General features: G+C 35.6%; 2 protein-coding genes across 4 annotated transcripts in view; one reads left to right on the plus strand and one right to left on the minus strand.

The window, feature by feature from the left end:
• LOC107654743 (ephrin type-A receptor 7-like) overlaps positions 1 to 1,272 on the plus strand; it is a 164,435-nt gene extending 163,163 nt beyond the window's left edge. For 2 of the 3 annotated variants that reach the window (XM_016441975.1, XM_016441976.1), the window contains 2 exons: positions 16 to 180; positions 262 to 458. In XM_016441975.1, the coding sequence (XP_016297461.1) occupies positions 16 to 180; positions 262 to 376 (280 nt within the window). In that variant the 3' untranslated portion in view covers positions 377 to 458. Of the gene's footprint in view, positions 1 to 15; positions 181 to 261 lie in introns of all 3 variants that reach the window. The other variant, XM_016441974.1, reaches the window with a different exon arrangement.
• A 4,560-nt stretch (positions 1,273 to 5,832) lies between these two features.
• Positions 5,833 to 21,405, minus strand: LOC107654745 (prolyl endopeptidase). Its single transcript, XM_016441977.1, has 15 exons — positions 21,222 to 21,405; positions 20,766 to 20,840; positions 18,042 to 18,175; positions 17,697 to 17,827; positions 15,840 to 16,049; positions 15,531 to 15,652; positions 15,211 to 15,316; positions 14,426 to 14,617; positions 13,008 to 13,205; positions 12,740 to 12,843; positions 12,003 to 12,139; positions 11,779 to 11,873; positions 9,389 to 9,520; positions 7,242 to 7,398; positions 5,833 to 6,391 (listed from the first exon to the last, which is right to left on the minus strand). The coding sequence occupies exons 1-15, from the start codon at positions 21,261 to 21,263 to the stop codon at positions 6,097 to 6,099; spliced, it is 2,130 nt and encodes a 709-aa protein (XP_016297463.1). The 5' UTR covers positions 21,264 to 21,405; the 3' UTR covers positions 5,833 to 6,096.
• Between the last annotated feature and the right edge of the window lie 2,782 nt (positions 21,406 to 24,187).

Consider the following 24,187-nt stretch of genomic DNA (forward strand, 5'->3'; position numbering starts at 1 on the left):
TCTGTGTTTGTCCAGGACCCTGGGCTCATCTGTATCACTAGCAGAACGAACGCTTCCCTCCTTCCCTTCATTTAGTTCAGTTGGAGAGTGGTTAGAAGCTGTAGACATGGGCCGCTACAAAGACAACTTCACTGCTGCTGGATACTGTTACCTGGAGTCAGTGGCTCGCATGACCGTTCAGTGAGTGACATTGAATTGAAGTCCTAAATAACGCTTTTCTCTTATTCAGTTTGTGTGTAACTTGCTCCGTTGTTTTTGCAGGGATGTGCTGAGTCTCGGCATCACCTCTCTGGAGCACCAGAAACAGATCCTGTCCGCCATCCAGACTCTCAGAGCGCAGGTTATCCAGATGCACGGCCGCGGAGTGCAAGTCTGACAGACCCACAGCAGTGCGCAGGCTTACCGAGGAAAGACATATGGATGTCTGTTCTCATAATTACCCAGCAGGCCATTCAACGGTCAGGAGGTGATAACCAAGACACTGCAAATGGCGGTTTTCTTCCTAATCTTCCCTTTTTCATTCCTTTATCTTCTCTTTGGGTGAACACTGGTTCTTTTCTTCCACAAACAAGTTCTTGTTTTCTGAGGGGGACAATATCACAAGCAAGAGGATTCCTCTAGAATAACCTGCGTGCTGAGTTTGACCTGCTTTTCTTCCGCTGTTCATCAATGACATGAGCTCTGTCCCTTTTAGTAGGACTTTAAGGTGGTCGATGCCCTCCGTCACTGTCCCCGGAGAAGGACAGTTTGACTCTGACCGATCTCAGAGCAATCAAAAGGGCGACATGTATTTTCTTTTTCCAAGCAAAAGAACTCATGCTTTGTAGCCACTGATCCTCCTATAAAGTGGACTAAACCGAGAGCATGTCATCCATTTGCTCCTCAGACTAGGAGAGCATTTTGCCGTATCTTCAGCACATAAGTTGAGTACTGATATAAGGAATCTTAAATAATATATAAATCCCTTTCTCTGTGTGTTTGGTTACTGTCTACTTTTTTCTTTTTGCTTTCTTTCCTCCACACTTTAAACTCATTTCTGAATTTCCGAGTTTAAATTAGTATTGTCGGACATCTGTAATCGTAATGTTTTTCTTGTCCTGTCTACTATAGGGACAATGTTTGCACTGCAGCGTCCATGATTTACAGAAACTTGTACCATATTTATTAGATGCTTTATTTATCTGTTTACAGATGCTTACTGGAGTTTGAATGCAGGAATATTGCTTGAAAATGGAAAACATAGCACTGAATCTGGACGTTCAGCTGTCATTTCATCAAAATGCTCTTCGATTTTGTTTGTGTAATTTAATTTTTTCCTGCACTTTGAAATTGAGTGAGTGAGTGGATGTAACAGGGATGTATACACGCATATACATTCACACACTTACAGATTTCATTACACTCCACAACAGCAGGTGTCTGATACTCTCGGACATGTTTAGTACTTGATGTTGGCGTTTCGTACAACGGAAGTGGTTGTTCTTAAATGAGAATGTTCTGAATGTTCTAGTCTTATTGAATTTAGACTACTGTGTGATGTGAGCGTGTGAACAAGACTTGGTTGGACTTGGATGTGTTTAAGCAGTATTGAGTAAAATCTTAATTTACAGTTTGATCATAGAAACAGGTTGGTGCAAATCTCATTAACAAAGGCTGTAACAAACAGTTTGGATCTGGATTTTGCCACAAATACATTTAGTACGAAACAAATGTCTGGATTTTTTTTTCCCTCATATTAGGTTGCTATTGATTTTTAGGATATAAACAATTAAAGCTTTTTGGAATTTAACGATAAGAGCATCATTTTCACTCTCTCTGTTTTACAATTACACATACAGAGATGCACATTCGTTATTATTGCAGCCATATCATATCTGAACGTGGCATAACCCGAATTAATAATCACTTCAAAATCTAAAGGACAAAGACATGCTATACTGTAATGTTTAACAGCCCTTTACCGAAAAAGACTCAATTCCCCCTTTGCATTAAGTGTATCATTCTGATCTCTGTTTGATACTGTAAATATGTATTTGAAAATGCAATCTATTTTTATAATTTGTTTGAATAATAATGTGTTGAATGAGATCCTCTCACTGTGTTGAAATGACTTATTGTTTGAATTAGGCGAGTCGCGAAGAAAAGTTGTTTGAAATCAAGTCCTTTTTTGTTTTATTTTTCTCTTTTCGGTTGGAATTTTTCATGATTTTTACCTGTTAGAAGAACAGATGGCTGTAGCAATATTGAAACATGTTATTAAAAAAAATACAATACAGGTACCTTAGACTTTATTGTGTTTGCTCGCGGTGTCCTGGCTTCCAGCATACCTGCCTGAATTCATACACACATGGAGTCTATTTTAATCATGTGTAATCAATGTCGAGGCATGGCAATCAAGCATTTCCCGTCAGCTTTCAACCCCCGGAAAAACAGCGGGAAGCAAAAAGGTGTTCGTTGTTCTGTATTTTTATCTAAAGGTTTCTTTTTAATAAATTATTTTCTTTCCAGCTAGATAATTTTTATAAAATTACACCAGAATATTTAACATTTCATGTTATGTCTTTCCCACTGTTTTATGTACAGTATCTAATCCTGATTCTTTTGTTAGATATTAAGTTGTCATTCATTCCAAGAGATTTAAAGATGTCTATGAGCTTTAGTGGATCCAAGTGCTCATTTATATCAGTAATAATTCGAAGGGTTTCTCTCCTTTCACGTATCTTAGTACTAAAAAATCCCTTGGAGATAATAATTGGGGAGAACTGAAAGTGTGAAGAGGAAGAAATGCATTGTGTGGAAGAAAATACACCAGCTAATACTTCAGCTCCCAGCAGTGGGAAAGCAAGGCACAAGTGTGTGTGTGTGTGTGTGTGTGTGTGTGTGTGTGTGTGTGTGTGTGTGTGTGTAGGGGAGTGTTTACATGTTTTTGTGTTCAGATTAAAAGACTCTTCAGTAAGAAGCAAGAAGGGTCCAACTCTAAGCCGGTGTGAAGGGGAAAGTTTTCAAATACAAAAGTTTGATCCAAGCAGTTAGAGTGCCAGGCCTCAAATCGGATTTGGTAAATTAATCCGGATCGGGAGCAAGTGTGAACAAACAAAGTGGAGTGGGGCTTGATCTAGCCTCTCTCCGGGAGTATTTCGCCTCTTGAGGTCCAAACACCACTCTATAAACTGAGTTCAGTTCATTCACTGAGGATAGAGACGTCAAAGCTGTGTGAGTGTATTTAAGTGACAAACAGTGAGTTCTGTTCTGAGGAGGGCCACATGAAAGGAGCAGATGAACAGTGTGTTCTGGAATTCCTGCTGGGCTTTTAGTGGCTTTAAAGTGAACCGTGATTAAATGCTCTAGGAGGCTAAAACGCTAAAAACCAATCATTATTATGCATTAATTTTTGATTGACGTGCTTGAAGTAAACAGACATGTTCTTGTGTGTATTTATGTAGCCTATACACATACAAATTATATATAGGCCTACTATATATATATATATATATATGTGTGTGTGTGTGTGTGTGTGTGTGTGTGTGTGTGTGTGTGTGTGTGTGTGTGTCTGTGTGTGTGTGTATAAGTGGCTTTTTCAATGTTACATTGATACGCCAGTATCGGTGTAAGTTACTGTCTTAAGTTGTAATCAAATCGATTTGATCATTAACAAAATTTTTCAAAACACTGATTCAATAACATTTCTGAATTAGCCTATAGAAAACACCATTACTATTTCCACTTGTGTCAAAAATAGTAAATATGCTCCTCGGGCATCGCTAGACCCTTTTTACTGGTGCATGATCCCCAGTAAAATATTCTTGATAAATCCTTAGATTTAATAACGTTTCATGTTTTTTTTTGTTTTTTTTATCAGCCGTTTAGAATCACAACAGTGATGCCAGATTCACGAATGAATCACTCTTCACGGTCAAACGGATTTGCAAAAAGGTCTGAAATATTAGGACAGTTCACTCACCCACTGGATCGTTTGAGCGGTTTCTCACACCGAAATACGGGATATTTTATAAGACTGAAAACAAAAAAAGCGCTGGACGAAGTGGATATTTACCTACAATCCACTGTAGAAAACAAAACTTGCAAGTGTCTTCTATAATTCAAAGTTTATCAACCATGAATCTCTTTTCCGTGGGCAGCACGTTAACGACTCTGCACTGCAGGCAAAGATAGGCCTATCCAAAACATTACATAATATTATTATTAAAAAAATATTTAAATTTTAAATTAAAATATGGAACACTTTTTGCTGGTGGCCTGGTCACTCATTACTGATGAAACTAGACGCAGTTCTGAAATCAGCCACTTTCTTCATGAATGAGTATGTGAATTATTGAATCGATTGGCTCGGCGCGCGGAAGGTTACATCTCCTGTGACGTCGTTTGAAAGTAGACAAAAGCTAGGCTATATTTTTTTCAACATTAACATTTCTTGTTTATTAAACTGTTGTGTAAACGCTGCATAACACTAGCAATGTTGCTGTTATGCATACTTGTGTAGAAAATAACAGCTTACTCGACTTCAAAGTCTCCAGAAGGATCTCGAATCTTCAGCTTTTAGCTCGCCGAGACTTGTTTGAATCATCACGTGTGGGGTCCACAGTTCAAATTCTCCGCTCCGTTGAAAGCCCGTCACGCGTCATCTGATTAATTCTCGGGTTTTGGCCAAGCCCAGATTAAACTTTCTGTGACCACAGTTGAACACAAGTAGATCCCGCTTTTGATTTTCGATTTCTTTTCATGCCTCCTCATTTCGGGTCTCCAACTAGGTCAGGCTTTACACTACAGTATCCAAGTATCCAATGTAGTTACAAAAGCACTGCGCACTAGTAATGAATAGCACGCTCTTGGTATGTAATTATGTAATGGAACAGTCTATAATTACACACCGTTATCGCTATTGTAATTATGTTAATGTGCAATATGAACAATGCAATGTGAAGTGTTTTCTGCATTACCCTGTATTTTCTCTCCAGTATTTATTTATTTTTTTTAACATTTCCACTATAAACAGCGAATCCAGAGGATCAAATCTGAACTGATCTCAGGTCAGCTCTGCTAGTAATGACAGACTAAACCTTCAAACTGTCTGTGATAGGCCTATTTCCTGCAGTAATTAAAGAGGTCAGAGATAACTTCACTTTACTGAGCTATTTCTGCAATTACTTTTAATCGATCGTTCTCAAGCTCATTTTTAGTCAAAATGAAGCAATTTCCCATCAAGTTCACACAGGTTAACGTTTGACAACCAGAAAGTGACCAAATACTATCTCTGTAATATTTTCAGAACAACCATAGTAACACCTATATAGGTATATATATGTACAACCTTGTTTTGTTGTTGTTGTAGTTGTTGTTTTGTTTCGTCAGTTACCACAATTTAACCGTGGCATATCATATCATTTATATAGCAAATTATATTGTCAACATTAAGCCATGGTGTAGCTACTACAACCATTTTATAATTTTGTGGTATTTGTAGTGAATACTACAAATTTAACATAGGTTTTAATACAGTAAGTATAGTTTATGGTCTTTGCATTTCAACCATATTAATAATAAAGCAAAATCATAATCATAACTGGTTATAATTGTCATAACTGGTTCTGCTACAAACTGTTACTACAGTTGTGATTACAGCAGTTTCACTATAGTAAATGTTTAAACAATGGTTATCTGTCTTAAGGAGAGCCGGCCTGGGACAGTTCCCTGTTGTCCACCCTGGCCTGTATGTGCAATGGAGGGGCTGTTGTAGTCCTTTACTGCCCCTTAGTGTATATTTGAGATATTGCAAAACATTGAACAGCTGTAATTCAAAAATGAATCGATCGATCAGAAAATCAGTTGTTTATTTTAATAAAAACCATGCTTTAATGATCATTGCTCTGCTGAAACAAAAGTAAAAATCAAGTTGCTACAAAAAAATCAGTTCAGTACCTTCCATGTTTTATATCTCCATTCACTTACTCCCTAAATGCCCTTCTCCTCTCTCAGTCCCTGCATAAAGACAGCCAAATATCTTTAGAAATCACTAGATAATTTGTGCTCTTTTCCTTAAATTGCTAATTCTGTTTACTGCATCTCTCTCTTTCTCTCTCATTCCCTCCAGCTGAGTTTCAGTGTCTGAGCTATAAAGGAGAAGATGTGTGTGTCCTCCAGGATGGCTTTAGCGGTGGGTTTCCCGGCTCCATGTCCACTGCATGTGTCCACTCTGACCAGCAGCAGCTGGGTTTGCCCGGGGCTGCGGCCTACGCCATGCTGGAGAGTGGCCACGTACTTTAGAGTGTGCAGGGGAACCACACGGTCATCGTGATCAGCCGTCAGCAGTAGCATCGCGGGGTAAGGGGTCCCATCTCGAGGGGTCTGAGGAAGGTTATGGAGAGGAGAGTACCTGTGGAGGAAAAGGTCAAACTTTTATTTATTTATTTTTTATTTTTTTGTGGACATGTTGTAGTATGACATTTACAGTAACTTGTTTGTTATACAGTTATACACTAGCGGTCAACAGTTTGGAATAATTTAGATTTTTTTTTTATGTTTTTGAAGTTTCACCAAGGCTGCATTTGTTTTATCAAATAAGAACACTAAAAACAGAAATATGTGAAATATTGTTACAATTACAGAACTGTTTTCTTTGAAGTTGAATGCATTTTAAAGTGTATTTTATTCCTGTGATGGCAAAGCTGATTTTTCACCAGCTATTACTTAAGTCTTCAAAGTCACATGATCCTTCAGAAATCATTCTAATATGCTGATTTGGTGCTAAAGAACCATTTCTTATTATTATCAATGTTGAGAACAGTTTTTGAAGCTTAATATTGTGTGGAAACTATAGTAGGATTAAAAAAAATAGGATTTAAAAAAAATAAATGTTGTTCTTTAAACTTTCTATTCATCAAAGAAACCCAGACAAAAAATATCACAGTTTGCATAAAATTAAGCAGCAAAAACTGACTGTTTTCTACATTGATGATAGTAATAATAACCATTAAGCACTAATAATAATTGAGTACCAAATCAGCATATTAGAATGATTTCTGAAGGATCATGTGTCACTGAAGACTGAAGTTATAGCTGAAAAAAATGTATTTTAAATTTTAATAATATTTCTGCTGAAAATTAGATCAAATAAATGCAGCCTTGGTGAGCATAAGAGAGACTTCTTCTAAAAACAATAATAATCTTAATTATTGCCAACTTTGACCAGTAGTTTAGGGCTTTCAGAATACAGGAATCCCTACTTGATGAGCCATTTGAACTGTTCGGGATCATCGGCACAGCCGTAGTCAGTGGTCCAGGCGTGACCGATGGTGAATTTGTGGAACTTCAGCATGTCCATGACCCCAACCTCAGCTACTGCACAGCCGAAGAGCTCGGGCCGTTGGTTTACACATGCCGCTGAAAAAAACAAACACACAGATCACTCTTCTCCCATTAAATACAATGGCCAAACACAGTCCACATTTACCAGATGCACTGACTCACACACCTGTACTTAAATGAGTGGGCTTAAAGATGTTTTGGATTACTCAGATAGAACAGCCCGATTTGACACACCTCACATTCTTAAAGGCCACGTAACTACACTGTGACTAAACATAGGGATCAACACAGACATACTAACCTAGCTAGCACATTCAGCATAAAGAAGCTTTTTTCAAATACTTAGTAATTTATTCACCGCCAATGTTTTCAAACCGGTGCACCGCCTACACACCTTTATCTTGTTCTGATTGTTACCTCACACCCACACATCCACACACTAGTAACCCACAACCAGGTGCAGATTTATATTTTTGCGGAATGAAAAACATGGTCAAATGTGGTAAGCTGAGCTGAATACAACCATGATATTTGTGAATGCCCTGAATGGCAAGGTGTTTCGTTTTTTTGTTGTTGTTTTTGTTTTGTTTTTCTACATATTTTTTTCTACTGTGTAACAAAACAAATCAAATTTTTTTTAGTTTGCCTTCTTATTTTTAAATTATTTTTATTATATTATTATTATTAATTCATTCTTTCTTTCTTTCTTTCTTTGTTTTGCATACTTGAGGTGAAAATGAAGAAAAAGGGTCAGGTTTATTTTTTTATATTTAATTCCTTATTACTAATTATTAATAATATTTATTATTTTATTAACATTTTCTTAAATATTGAATTAAATATTTACTTGAATTATAGATTTCATTTGAATTATATATTTTGTGCGTGCATATATATGTATGTGTATATATATATATGTGTGTGTGTGTGTGTGTGTGTGTGCGTGTGCGTGTGCGTGTGCGCAGTCAAACCAAACTTTATTCAGACACCTTCAGCATTTCTCACATTATATCACAGTTTATTCGCTATAGTTTAGAAAATGGTAATAAAATATCTTGATAATGTCAGATAACTTTGATAGCTTAATTTTGTTCAGTCTGTGGTGTAAAAAGTTTGCACTAGCAATTAAAGAAAAACACTTAAGCAAAACATGGTCAGGTCAAAGTGTCTGAATTTTTTTATCTCAAATTTTACTGTTAGTCTACATCTATTCTTCTATGAAAATGTTTTGGGTATAATATGTCACAGTTCACTTTATTGTGCTATCCTCACTTACATTTATTAGTGTCCTGCACCCACTAGTAAAATTATATCTGGTCTTTGAATAACTTTTGGTTTGACTTGTATATACATACATACATACATACTGTACATACAAATATATGATTGTTCAAATTTCATATATATTTCTTCCTCCATTTTAGGTATAGATAGTATTCACAGTTGCACTTTAAAGCAAAAAATAAAATCATCTTTGCTGAACGAACACAACAGGCTGGAAATGTGTAGAACCTTTTGAATGACGTGTTCAGTTCTGCGAAAAATCTGTAAAACGTTTAAACAAATTCCATGTGCCTCCCACGATCAACCGCACATGAATTCTGCACAATCCTGCATATACTCAATAATTGCACTGACTCAATCCTGTCTCTCCTATGAATAAAACAGAGATTGAAACTGTATCTGCACTCGTCTAACGACTGCATCTCCTACTAAACGTGCTGTTTAATGAGAGTGACAAAGTCTTTCACTGAGGAGCGAGTGCTTCTTCGCCTCTCGCAGATGCTGGTGTGTGTGCGACTTGTGTGAGAAAGCTCTGAGTGTGAATGCCAATGCCATGTTTACTCAACAGATGAGCTAGCTGTGAGTAACGGCACAGATTGCACACATCATTAGAGCTGCACAGCTGCACGTCCATAAGTTTCCATTACACCACCACCCTAATTTAACCATGTGCGAAGGCATATGTGTGCTAAGACTGTCGAGTCTTATTGGTTGTGTTCTTCATTAGCTGGAAGTGATCATGTCTATCTGACTTCCTCAGACCGCTCACCAAGAAACTCACCCACAAGCAGGCCGCCGTTGGAAGCTCCGTTGATGGCGATCCGGCTGGCCGTGGTGTATCCCTCCTGGATCAGGTACTCGGCAGCACACTGGAAGTCATCAAAGCAGTTCTGCTTGTTCCCAAGAGTGCCAGCTGAAATCAGAAATCTTTCTTAAAAACGTACAATTTGAAGCAGCACATGGTAGAGGGAGTGGGGTAAACTGTGCCACTTGTACTGAAGTCGAGGAGGAGGTATTAGGTGATATTTGCATTTAATTAAATTTCTCCTATATACTGCGAGTTTAAGTATATGTAAGATACAGCCATAGAAATATGACTTCTCAAAAAAATGTCACACTTAAGTCAAGGAGGAGGAGGTATTAGGTGATATTTGCATTTAATTAAATTTCTCCTATATACTGCGAGTTTAAGTATATGTAAGATACAGCCATAGAAATATGACTTCTCAAAAAAATGTCACACTTTACTCACGTAAGGGGAAACATGCGTCATTTGGCAATATGTAAACAAATGATATTAAATTATTCAAATAATATTTCATGTTGCAGAATTTTTAATATGTTTCAAAGTACAGACCTGGCAAATTGTCTCAAGACCATAGCAGTTTAATTCCTGTTTGCACCATGAGAAGATGATGACTGCATCAAAGCTCCAAAACAAAAGGCTAGTGAAGTATGTTAACATAAAGATATGATGAAGATTTTTGGTCCACATTATCTTTAAGGTGTCTAGTATTAATATATGAATTCACAATTATTAAGTTTTGTTTAGTTTTGTCATAGAATAAGTACAAATATAGATGGTCACAATTGTGACCGGTGGGATAACAGTGAATTTAGGTATATATAAATCCAATTGCAGTTGTTCGTGAAAGCTGCACTAAAATGTTGCAATGACAAAATTTTGCACTAAATTAAAAATTCAAGGGCCCTATTTTAACGATCTAAGCGGTCTAAAGCGCACGGCGCAGAACTATTAAGACTAATAGTTCACACATTTTGGTTTCAGACAGTTAGCTTCTAGTTCAGCCCTATACAGAAACTCTGCTTTTCGAACACATAATCCAGTGGGCAGTGATCATCAGACTGGTGACTCAAACAGATACTTCACCGGCATTAAGTTCACTTTTATGCAAAGTAGTCAGCGAACTTCTGCGAGTTTCAGACCAGTCCTTCTTTACCAATTTTCAAGTTGGACTAGTGTTAAAAATGTTGACTAGTTAGAGTTCACTTTCTATTCATTCTTCATTTATCTTTCAAAAGGACACACATCTGAGCGTGAATGAAGTGAGGATATTGTACCTTTGTGCCAAGTTTGGCCATACTCTCCTCCTCCTCTGATGTTAGCTACAGCCAGGATCCCACCCAGGTGTCTAATAAAGAGCAGGTATGCAGTGCTGCACATAGAGATAGAGAAATAATTGGTTAATAGTTTGGGATATTCATATTTCACATACTCTCTTCCTTTTCCATCCCATTCCATTTGTGATTTTTAGTCAAACGCAAACAGAGAGCTTTATACTAACTTGTAATATGGCTGAATTGAGTTCTCAAAGCCTCCATAACCATACAGAAAGACTGGATGAGAGCCGTCTCTTTCTATGCCACGTGCATGTACCAGGAACATTGGGATCTTTGTGCCATCTTTACTGGGGTAAAACACCTGTTATGCACAAACACTTAAGGTGTATTATTACAGTCAAAAGTTTGGAATAATTAAAAATTTTTTAAACAATATTTGAAAGAAGTGTCTTATGCTCACCATGACTGCATAAATTTGATTAAAATTTCAGTGAAAACTTTAATATTGTGAAATTAATGCAATTGAAAAGAATTCTGTTTTCTATTTGAATATATCTTTAAAATGTCATTTAATTTTCAGCAGTCATTACTCCAGTCTTCAGTGTCACATGACCCTTCAGAAATCATTCTAATATAAATCCAATTGCAGTTGTTCGTGAAAGCTGCACTAAAATGTTGCAATGACAAAATTTTGCACTAAATTAAAAATTCAAGGGCCCTATTTTAACGATCTAAGCGGTCTAAAGCGCACGGCGCAGAACTATTAAGACTAATAGTTCACACATTTTGGTTTCAGACAGTTAGCTTCTAGTTCAGCCCTATACAGAAACTCTGCTTTTCGAACACATAATCCAGTGGGCAGTGATCATCAGACTGGTGACTCAAACAGATACTTCACCGGCATTAAGTTCACTTTTATGCAAAGTAGTCAGCGAACTTCTGCGAGTTTCAGACCAGTCCTTCTTTACCAATTTTCAAGTTGGACTAGTGTTAAAAATGTTGACTAGTTAGAGTTCACTTTCTATTCATTCTTAATTTATCTTTCAAAAGGACACACATCTGAGCGTGAATGAAGTGAGGATATTGTACCTTTGTGCCAAGTTTGGCCATACTCTCCTCCTCCTCTGATGTTAGCTACAGCCAGGATCCCACCCAGGTGTCTAATAAAGAGCAGGTATGCAGTGCTGCACATAGAGATAGAGAAATAATTGGTTAATAGTTTGGGATATTCATATTTCACATACTCTCTTCCTTTTCCATCCCATTCCATTTGTGATTTTTAGTCAAACGCAAACAGAGAGCTTTATACTAACTTGTAATATGGCTGAATTGAGTTCTCAAAGCCTCCATAACCATACAGAAAGACTGGATGAGAGCCGTCTCTTTCTATGCCACGTGCATGTACCAGGAACATTGGGATCTTTGTGCCATCTTTACTGGGGTAAAACACCTGTTATGCACAAACACTTAAGGTGTATTATTACAGTCAAAAGTTTGGAATAATTAAAAATTTTTTAAACAATATTTGAAAGAAGTGTCTTATGCTCACCATGACTGCATAAATTTGATTAAAATTTCAGTGAAAACTTTAATATTGTGAAATTAATGCAATTGAAAAGAATTCTGTTTTCTATTTGAATATATCTTTAAAATGTCATTTAATTTTCAGCAGTCATTACTCCAGTCTTCAGTGTCACATGACCCTTCAGAAATCATTCTAATATGCTTAAGATTATTAATAAGATTCTTATTATCATCCATGTTAATAAAACAGCTTTATATTTTTGTGGAAACACTTTTTTCAGGATTCTTTGATGAATAGAAAATTTCCACAAAAATATTAAGCAAGGTAAAACTGTTTTCAACACTGATAATAACAAAAAATGTTTTTTAAGCACAACATCAGCATATTAAAATGATTTCTGAAGGATCATGTGACACTGAAGACGTGAGCAATGAATTATAAGTGACACTGAAGATATATTTGTAATACTGAAACTTCATGTGGCCTGTGATTCATGTGTTATTTCAGGACAGACTGCAGCCTGACCTGAGTTGTCTGGTAGTCACTCGGGTTGATGCCCTTTACTTCCACCTGCCTGAAGATCGTGGGCTCTGGGTCGGGTTGACTCAGGTCACAGTGGTAGATTATGCCTGAGCGATTAGATATGAAGAGTAAAAACACTTTTCATGGTCTGGAAATCTATGTGATCTCCTTTTTTACTGCCAAAGTAAATGCACATACTGGGGTGTCCTTATATTTGAGGTTACGTAGTGTATTTTGGCATAAATGTCGCACATTATTTAAGTGTGTTTACCTGGTGTAGTAAATGAAGTGAACTTGTAGAAGAAGTCAGGGTGCTTCTTCTTGCAGCTGAGGCCGACTACAGTGCCCACATCTAGCGGCAAGTCTCTGATCAGTTTCCCTGATTGCAGCTCATACAGCTGTAAGATGTCCTTCACGTCATGCACATAATTCACCAGCAGATAGCGCTGGTTCACACACTCCACAAAGCCTGCAGACAAGATATAAACACCATCAGGCTGCAGTTCTCTGTTTTTATTGGAAATGAGTTATTGATAGTGTGGGTGAAGAGGAAGTGTGTGTGTGTGTGAGGCTTGTGACAGTTTCACCCACAGATGTTGACTACTGTGAATACCAAGAAAATATGAGCTAACTCTGTTTCCAGAATGTTTAAACTGAAACATTTTACAGGGAAAAATGGAGGGGTAACCAGGGCTAGTTGTCTCTGTAACTATGAGATAAAGGTCCAGTTACACAAACGTGCGTTTTTCCTGGCAGTGGTTTTGTTTGTTGGTTTCAGCTATATGTTGAAGGTAGTTTTATGTGTTTTAATTGTACACTATTTATTAATTATAATTTCTGCTTAATTCTGGAGTAATAACAGTGAAAATATTTTAAGCTTTTGTTGTTGTTGTTTTGTAATGAAGACTTTAAGGTGTGTGTCCAGTGTCTCAAGCTAACATGTTGCCACACCTGCCAATAGCTGATGACTTGAGAAGATTGACTGGCCATAAATATTTTATTACCAGCCATTAAGTATGTGCATTATTTCATAAAAAAACAAAAACAAACAGGCAGCACAATTTGTCAAAACACATGTATTTGCAATTGTTGGTATTATTATTAATTAATATAATAATAAATAAATATTAAATATAAAAATATAATAATTATTTAGTAATAGTATTATTTGATCAAATTATAAAATTAAACAAATCAGTAAAGAAAAGTATTTCATCATAATAACAATTGTAATTATTATTTATTGTTATTATTATTATTATTTATGAGAACAGTAAAATTACAATACTAATACTTATTTCATAAAAAAAAAAAAACAAACAGGCAGCACAATTTGTCAAAACACATGTATTTGCAATTGTTGGTATTATTATTAATTAATATAATAATAAATAAATATTAAATATAAAAATATAATAATTATTTAGTAATAGTATTATTTGATCAAATTATAAAATTAAACAAATCAGTAAAGAAAAGTATTTCATCATAATAACAATTGTAATTATTATTTATTGTTATTATTATTATTATTTATGAGAACAGTAAAATTACAATACTAATACTTATGGTTGTTGTTGTTGTTGTTTTTTCCTTTGCTTTCAGACATTAAACCATAGAGTATTTATATTTGATGGAAAACCACAGAGAAACTTCTCTTTTGTTGACAAGAGTATAATGTTCTCTTACCAAGAACGTCCTTCTCGTGTTGGGGGATGAGGGTTTTCCAGTGTGTCTGCTCTGGTTTCTGCAGGTCTATGGTGATGAGGCGGTAACGAGGAGCATCCAGATTGGTGCGTAATGTGAAGACGGTGCCCTCGTTGGTGATGTATGTGTACTGCGCTTCAAATGTGTCAACCAGCTTCACCCATGGCAGCAAACCTTGAATAACATTACTATTAAATTAATGCGTTTATTCAGCAAGTATGCATTAAATTGATCGAAAGTGACAGTAAAGACTTGCATTGTTACGAAACATTTCTATTTCAAATAAATTAACTTCTATTCATCAAAAAATCTTGAAAAAAAATGTTTAATGGCTTACACAACAATATTAGGCAGCACAACTGTTTTCATGATTGATAATAAGAAGAAATGTTTCTTAAGCACTGAATCGGTATATTCAAATTATTTCTGAAGGATCATGTGACACGGAAGATTAGGAGTAATGATGCTGAAAATACAGCTTTGCATCACAAGAATAAATGAAATTTTAAAATATATTTAAAAATAAACTGTTTTTTTAAATTGTAAAAATATTACACATGATTACTGTTTTTACTGTATTATTGGTAATATTACTGTGCAGCCTTGCTGAGCAAGAAAGAGACTTCTTTCAAAAACATCTTACAGACCCCATCTTACATACATTTATAATATAATATAATGGTCCTTTCAATGTGTTTTAATTACGTTTTTTTTTTAATGCATTTTATTGTAGTTTGCTATTAGGCATCCCACACATGCAGACTGACCTGTGATGCCATTGGGCAGCTGCTGCAGGTCACAGTACCACAGACGGTTGACTGGCTCACAACCCTCGGTGATGGACAGCACTGCATACCTACCATCATCAGAGACCTGGACAGATGAGGAGAAAAGGAGAAACGGTGGAAGATCGTGTAAGAAAAAGAGAACCACACACAACAAAGGAGAACAATTAATTTTAGGCTAGGTAATTTTGTCAAATTCTTTATAAATATTTCATCACATTGTGTGAATCATAAGAGTAAGTAAGTTGCATAATTTTATCTTCCCAAAAAGGGGGTTTTGTATAAATTTGGTGTTCTCTTACAGTAAGGCTACTGTGCCATTTTGGGTTGTCAGGAAATTCTGCCACCAGGATGTCTTCTGATTGGCTTGTGCCAATAACATGGTAGTAAAGCTTCTGGTTTAGGTTTGTTGTGGTCTCAGTGCCTAGAATGGACATAACACAGGTAAATCACTGAAACTCAACAAGAATTGCCATTCAGCACCTATTTTGCAGGGTGGGTTGCCTATATCACACTGGAAGCAGATTGAATACAAATTTCTTAAAGCAATGACTGTGTAGCTAAATAGCTTAAGTGATGTCAGCGAAGAAGGAAAGTTGATGTGCACATACCATCAGCTTTGCCGTCCTGTCGAGGGTAGCAGTTGTAGAAGATGCCTTTGGCATCATGGGTCCAAGCCAAGCAACTGAACTTCACCCTCTCCAGAACGTCTGGCAGTTTGGTGAGGTCATCAGCCTTCAGGAAGTGTACAGTCACCCAATCAGAGCCTGCGCTGCTCAGGCCATATGCAAAATACTCACATTCTTCTGACAGGCGACCCACTGTACATCAGCAAGTAGAAAACAGACATGAAAATGTTCAACAAGCTATGATGAAAACCAAATTTGGTAATTTAAGTGCAGAATTGTCAACTTCACTGGTGCGATTGAAGCTAATGCACTCTAAATCGCAAATATCAACATATTAAAGAAACTCTGTTACTGTGCAAAACAGAGAGCTGTTTGATAGAGGGTGTGCAAAAAAAAGTGAGAAAGACAGATAGAAAGAGGTCAAAGGGATGAAAGACAAAAAATGAGGAGAGACAAAGCTGTAAAATACAGTGATGTGAAGGATTCTTGGAAGACGTGCTGTCGGGTTTACGGTAATAAAAAGTATTCCTCAGTTATCAAAAGTTTATCAACATTAGATTTGCAGGCAATGATTAAAGGAAAACAAATTGTGAATGTGAATGTGCAGTTGAATTAAATTGATTCCATAAACACGAGTCATATATGAATCTGCCTTTAAGCAGTGCGGATATGCATAACTTAAAAATTCCAGCTGTGTATTTTGCTGAAGGACATACGGTCCCTCAGGGCTAAAGCTTATCTCCAAACCTGTTCAACAAAGACATCAATAAATTATTATAACAGCCACTCCAGGAAAAGACTAAGAAGGGAAAGTAGTCTGGTTTCCAATTTATGCAAATAATCTTGTTTAAAAATATTTGCAGAGAAAAGCCTACGTAGCCAGAAAACTACTGTAAAATTAGACACGTAAATTAGAAAGGAGAAAAATGCATAAATCAAGAGATATACAGTCATGCTGTGATGTGTTTGTGCAGGTTTATATGGTTTATGAGGGCACAAATGTGTATAATGACATAGGTATTACAAGGACATACTTCCCGTGTCCTAATAAACCAAATGGCTTAAAAAACATGGTGTTTTTTTTTTTTATCTAAAAATGCAAGTTTTCTGTGATAGGTAGGTTTAGGGTAAGGGGAGAGAAAATACATTTTATACAGTATAATATACGGTTTGTACAGTATAAAAACCATTATGCCTATGGAGAGTCCCCATAAGCTACCTATACCAACATGTGTCTGTGTGTGTTTAATACATTTTTTTTTACTTCATTGCATCTCAAGAGCTCCAGAAATAGAAAGCCCTAAACTCTTACCTCAGATATTTACCACTTTTATATATAATGTATACTGTGTAAAGTTTTAAAATATAGTATTTTCAATTTCATTTTAATTAGTATAATAGTTTTCTCATGCATTTTTCATATCATATGTATTTATAGATTAATGTATTCATGTATTTATAGAAATGGTTTTAATGTACTCATTTACAGTAATTACTTTTTATGAATAGAATCCATTAGTACAGTATATAATGCTTTAAAAGTCTTTCATTCGATAATGTTCTAACATTCTTTAATTTTAAGTAGTTATAATTGTGTTGTTATTATGCACTCTTTTATTATCATTATTCCCCAAATGTATGTTTATATTTTTTGTGGTCTGTCTATGGATATCTTGTCTCTTTTTAAACAGGAATGAAATGTGTCAGGACATGTAAAGAGAGGATAAAGGAGAAGAGGCCGGGAGAGAGTGAAAAGGAAAAACTAGGACGTTGGTGTACAGTAAATGCATTACAGGTGTGTGTAAATATATTATGAATCAAGCAGTCATTCAAACTCACTTTTGAGAGCCACAGTTCCATCCTCTGAGAGAGTGTTTGGGTCAAAGAACACAGACGCGGGACTGTTTAACGAGTCCTGCACATAGAGCGCATCCTGGTTCTGCAGACCCTCGTTATGGAAATAGAAATATCTAAAATAGAATGTTGATTAAATGTATTTAATTTCAGTTATTCAAGTATACGATGGTATATGCATTACACAAGGTGACATTTTATGTTGTGTGCTATTTTTTATTTTTAATGTAAACTCTTTTGAATGTGAAAAATGCTTGCTAGTGTGAAAGTCTGTGTTCTGTGTGGTGGGCCTGGGCTGTGTTTGGTGCTGTCTTTTGGGCTGTTCTCTACCTCTTTCCTCTCTTGTAAGGACAGCTGTATTTAGGGTAGTTGTAGAGCTCTGTGAGGCGCTGGTGAAACTGCTCTTTGACCGCACACTGCTCCAGGAATGGCATGGTCAACTTATTCTGCTGTTCAACAAACATCTGTAGGGCGGGTGAGGGACACTGTTAAAATGGTCGTTGTCATGCACACAGAGAACTTGTTTATCTGTAAATTTTTCTACACATTTCTTTGTTCCGGTTAATGTGGGCCATGGGTGGAGACCAGGAAACAAAACAGGGTAAGCCTAAATATACAGTGTAAATGGTGGTATGCAGTGTTTACCTTGTCCGATAAGAAAGAGAAAGACGTTTTAGTGCATGAAGGCTTGTAACTGTCTTGTCAGTCAGCCTGTTAAATGATGTCAGTGTGACATCAGTACCGCAAAGAAAGGATTTTGCAAGGACTTTCATTGTCAGACAGACCCCTTTACTTACTTAAAAGTCCCCTTGAGATATTAATATTTTAATAATTCAACAAAACGTTTGCATGTTCATAGTTCTCTGATGTCAGTTAATGGTCACATGACCAAAACATATATATCAGTTTTTTATTAAATATTGTTTTAGCAGGTGTTTTATTCTTTTAAAATTATTTATTTATATTAATTTGACATTTTTATGATTTCATTAATTATTAGCTTTTCATTAACTCATGAACCACAGGGGTTTGCAAACTCCAGTTTGGAAACACCCTGCTGTAATTTATTGTAATGCAAATATGCTGGTGAACCAAAAAATGATACAGAATTTAGTTCTAGTATTAAATGGTTGTTAAACTAATTGGTTCAGTCCTAACGGCATTTTTATTGCAACCTTGGTTGAAGTGGACTTAGAAAAGGAATAAATCCTTAACATTATTGTTGGTCTGAGATTGTGGACAATTTGTATGTGATTTGCATTTGTAGCATAGAATTTGTGTATTGAGTATTGTGTATTGAGAAAAATCTGATTGGGTATTGAATCTCATCTTATTAACAGCATTGAATAATTAAGTATACGCTGTGGCCCTGTGGAAATATGGGAAATACATTTTTGCTTACGTTTAGTTGTGTCTTATTTGTCCTAATACAATACAGTAGCACCAGTGTTGTTGGACTCTATATTGACAACTGTTGGCCTGGATGCATGAAGGTAGTATACAAACCTGGCTGTTTTTCTCTGTATTATAATACACATCCACAATGGACATTCTTGGATTCAGTTTTAATGATTTTTTTGGTGGATTGTTGGTGGTTTATGCTGGAAAGTGAGTGACTGACTGTGTCATCATTAGTGAATTGCATGAGCTAGTCATGGGATGTCAACATGACAGCGCCCATGAGGGGGACGCTTGCTTTATGCAGAATTAAACATTTTACTAAAACTAATAATGGAGAAAAAACTGTGTGCACCTTTAAAGAGACAGAGTAACCATTTTGGCCATCTTTAAATGAAGTTTTGTTGACCCAATGCCAACAGTGCAACAGTGATCAAGCAGCTTCATAAAGCGACTAAACCACTATTGGAACGATAATTGTTTCTCATGGAGACGTAAGGTCAATTTAATATTTACAGGGGCTAGTTGGTGATTTTATTGCTGCCCGACTACAGAATGTTGGTGTTTTCTCCCTCCACCTGTGTAAAATTCCTAGCGGTTTTTTTTTTGTTTGTTTGTTTTTTACATATACCAAGGTAGTGTCGTGTGTTAATATTATTATCGCCTGAATCCACGTCTCTGTGGCATTTACCAGAAGTGATTTTTTTAAACACTGCAAAGCACCATATGGTAACTGTTGCGCTTTGTGATGAGGTGCACGCATTTTTAATATGGACATTTTTATTAATTAAATGCTGGCAATTGTTAACAAGAATATTGTTACATCACCTCTCCACTACAGTGAGCGAGAGCTGTTAAGAAGAAGAAAAAAAGACAAAACAAAATAATGTAAACTTTTGAAATGGGCCATTATTATGGTATGCAATAATTTAAAAAATATTAATTATATACATTTATATAAATTAGGGCTTCCACAACTAATTATTTTACTAGCCGAACAAGTAGCCAGGTCAAATGTTTCCCTTATGTAAATTTTACGTTAGTTTGCGTTAACTTATTTCTGCAAATTTCCACATTTGTAAAATTACACTATAGCATGTCAGTTTTCCTGGTTTTAAATAGGATATTTAAATAATCAAATAATAAATAGGATATATTTTCCTATTATTAAATTAAATATTAATTTATAAAGTTCCCAAGCAATAAAATATATTTTTTACAGCTGACAATCATGTGACTGACCACGTGAGTTGTATGCAAGTTTATTTTTACAGACGTCCCCATGAGAAACAATTACCATCCTAATAGGGCTTGAGTCTTATTTCATGTACGTAATATCAGTCATCATCCTGTTTCATAAGAAACAATGCCAAAAGTGATCTGTTATGGTAGGGTTAAGGAGTAGTAATTTTAGTCAAAGCGTAACAGAAGTCATTGAGAGGTTGTCTGGTGAGAAGTGCACATTTTCCAATATTTTGAGGGTGACCCAAGTTTAAAACATCTCTGGTTATTTCCCAATACCAGCCCTCCCTCTTTTTCCCATCATTTCCTGTCACTCCTCTGCTATCCTATTCCTTTAATGATGAAAAGCCCATCAGTGCTAAAAAAAAAAAAAGGTCCATCGTGATATAAAAGGGGGTCACATGTGTGGGTCACCTTAGTCTCCTCACTGTCAGGGTCCTCCAGCCAGTGGTATGGATCTGAGATCTTTACTCCATGATAATCATCCACCTTTGAAACAAAACACCAAAGTTAGGAGCAGCAGGCATGTCTGCAATGGGAGAAAATAGAAACAAGACACATTCGGTTTCCAGGTAGTTGCGTATCTGTTAAAGCAGGCCTTGAGGCAAACCCACGCTGCAAGGAAACCATAATGCAGTCAGCTACTGTACCATATGCAACTTCTGACACATAACCACTAGATATCAACACAGACACCCCTAAACCCCTCCACTCTCATGACACATGGCAAAAGCTCGCTCCTCTGTTCCAGTCAGTCTTTTGTGTCCGCACTATTTGTTTGTGCATTTCATGTGTCTTAAAGAAAGCGGAAGAGCAAGCGATTGAATGAAAGACTAGATGTGCAAAACCCCAAGTGAAAGTACCACTGACCTTACTGTCATCCCTCCGTACTTCAGGGTATGTGAAAGCCATTCTGGGTGTGTTTTGATAGATTTTTTTTTGTAATTCTGTGTATATTTTTGTGTGTTTGTCCGTATGTTTCACGCCCGGGTGAGTCAGCTCTGAAAAGTGAAAGTGAAATCAAACACGGCGCTCTGTTTCTCTCTCTCTCTCACTCTCCTGATCACACAACAAGGCAGCTCTTCAGGCAGGAAATGATTTCACACTGGATTGGTCAACCCAAAGTGGGCAGAGTTAGAATTTCACACAGTTCACTTCAGCTTGTGTTGTGCTGTGATGTCTTAATATGTTTTAGTATAGGACCAGTTTTAGTACTTATTAAACACTTTCTTACATAAGGAAATTAGTCATATAAAAAGGTAAAAAAGACATAATAATAAAATGATGTACAGTACATGTCATGGCAGTCATATCAGTAGTTTTTTTATCTAACATAAAGTGGGTCACTTTATGGAGGCAGCAGATATTTGACTATTTTGAGATTATCAGCATTGGCCAAAACCATGCTCACTTTGCCAAATTGTCAGTTCCAATGTGTACAGAGATCATTAGCAATGAGTAATGCACATTTTGAATTTTTAAGTATTTCTGAATGAATTTTGAGCAAATGTTTCCAGAATTTATTTGTCAAATATATTTCATTTTATTGTATATTTAGTTATTTTATTTTATTTTACAAAATTTTGAAATGTTTAAATATTTTGAGTAAATGTTGTTTAAATTTTCTGTTAATTTTGTCATTCAAGCAATTAGGTTTTCACATCATTTGTATATTTTAATGTATTAAATGCTGTCTCAAAATCTGCAGCCAGCTATGATATTGCATGGGGCCTAGTTGCACCGCCTTATGGATGGCCCTGTTTTGTCTTATATTATTTATTTCTATATATAACATTTATTTTTATATTTTAGTTTTCATTTTAATTTCAGTTTAAGTTTTAGTAATTTTATTATGGGCTTTGTTTTATTTGTGCTTTGCTTTTTTTATTATTTTTAGCTTTCATTTATTTTTATTTTAATTCAAGTAATTATAGTATTTCAACCGAAACTTATTTTATTTCAGTTAATTGCCAAGGTAAAGTTAAAGTTTTTTTTTTTTTAAATAATCACATTTATTTTACTTCAGCTTTCATTTTTAACCATTTTAGTTAACACTTTTAAAGTTTTTTAATAATAGGCATAACAGTTAATCCTGTTATTATTAAGAACCGTTTTTGGTTCTCAAAAGAGCTTTTCAGTAAACAATTAATCACAGGGCCATTACTTTCTTAGTATGAAGAACATTAAAACATTTTAATAACCTGAAGAACCTTTTGTCACCATAAAGAACCCTTTGTGCATTAGAAAAGTTTTATGGATGTTCATTGTTTGTAATCGAACCACAGATTCCCATAAAGAACCTTTATTTTTTGAAAGGGGTCATATGATGCTGCTAAAAAGAACATTATTTGGTGTAATGAAATGTGTTTATGCGGTTTAAGGTTCAAAAAGCACATTATTTTCCACATACTGTACACTCTTAAGAAAAATGGTTCTAAACAGTACCAGAAAAGGGTTCTTCGGCTTGTAACAATAGCAGAACCCTTTTTAGTGCTAAATAGAACCCTTTTTATAGGGTTCCATATAGAACCATGCTTTGAAAATGCTATATAGGACCTTATTGGTGTTATAAATAACCTTTTTAATGATAGTTTTTCATTAATATTAGTATGTTAATATAATTGGTATTAGTATTATTTGTATATATTATTTATTAATATTGTTTATTACCCCTCTATCTGCCTGGTCTTATAATATCTTGAAGTGTCTATTAGGGTTTTACATAAAATCAACAACAACAACAACGTGTCAATTAGGTACTTTTTTTAATTACGTGAAATTGTAGCAAAAATGACAGTGTTCTAACAACAGTTAATAGCAGAATACATTAATGAATGACAATGGACATTGAACATAAATAAATGCTTAAAGAAATAAAACAAAATAGAACATAAAATAGTGTATTGAAGACCAAGCTCCATGCAGTGAAATATCTTCACAATCCTCTATGATGCCTTTAAGTTAATCATTATCTGTATTTTGGTGTGATTGATTGGCAGTTTCTCTCTGCAGATGACGAGGTTGTAGGATGTGACAGCATCTGAAATGCACAATTGAGTTTAGATATACAATGTGTCTCCTTTCATTTGTTTATATGAAAACAATTGTTTATGAAGGCATTAGGGCTGTGATTTTGAACGCGATTTTGTGTAGCTTGTCAGTGAACTATGGCTCTGTGTAGTAAATGCCGCTCCATCTGAACGCACGTGCTGGAGATTTACTACTAATCACAGGAGCGGCTTTACTGACGAGATGCGCATGAAAATTGGCGTATGTGAGCACTTCACAATGTTAAAAGGAAAAAGTAATATAAAGTCATGGGATAGTTGGTATGTTTATGCATAAACCCTAATAAAAAATATCTAACAAAATGGACCAAAAATTCAATATCTTTGTTACTTACTTAGTGAAGAAGAGGAGAGTATCCTTAACTGAATAGAGCTGGTCACACTGACTTACACGTTCTCTTAAACTAAAAAGAGAAAAGACATAGGAAACCAATTAGCATTTGAAAGTTAGAATTTATAGACATTGTAAGAAAGAAATTATTTACCTGTTGAGAGTGTGTTGACAGTCTGTGTAGTTGGATGGTTGAGCTCCAGAAAATCAGTAATGAGGCATCTTAGTGTGCAGCCTCCGTTAAGGTTTTACATTAAAACAACAACAACAATAACCACAGCAGCAGCATGTTGTGTGAATTAAGTATGTTTTTGTTGACATGCAAAATTGTCAGTGCTCTTAACAACAGTTATTAGCTGAATACGTTAAAAATGACAATTGACACTGAACATGAATAAATACATAAAGACGTAAAACACAAAATAAGAACAAAAAAT

The sequence above is a fragment of the Sinocyclocheilus anshuiensis genome, unplaced genomic scaffold (genome assembly GCF_001515605.1).
Source record: "Sinocyclocheilus anshuiensis isolate Anshui unplaced genomic scaffold, SAMN03320099.WGS_v1.1 scaffold195, whole genome shotgun sequence".
Classification (NCBI taxonomy): domain Eukaryota; kingdom Metazoa; phylum Chordata; class Actinopteri; order Cypriniformes; family Cyprinidae; genus Sinocyclocheilus; species Sinocyclocheilus anshuiensis.

Excerpts from the sequence above, each read along its gene's own strand:
- LOC107654745 (XM_016441977.1), bottom strand. The coding sequence starts at position 21,263 with ATGGCTTTCACATACCCTGAAGTACGGAGGGATGACAGTAAG. Across the intron at positions 12,844-13,007 it reads CACTTCATTTACTACACCAG|GCATAATCTACCACTGTGAC; the intron begins GTAAACACACTT and ends CTAATCGCTCAG. Across the intron at positions 7,399-9,388 it reads CAACGGCGGCCTGCTTGTGG|CGGCATGTGTAAACCAACGG; the intron begins GTGAGTTTCTTG and ends TGTTTTTTTCAG.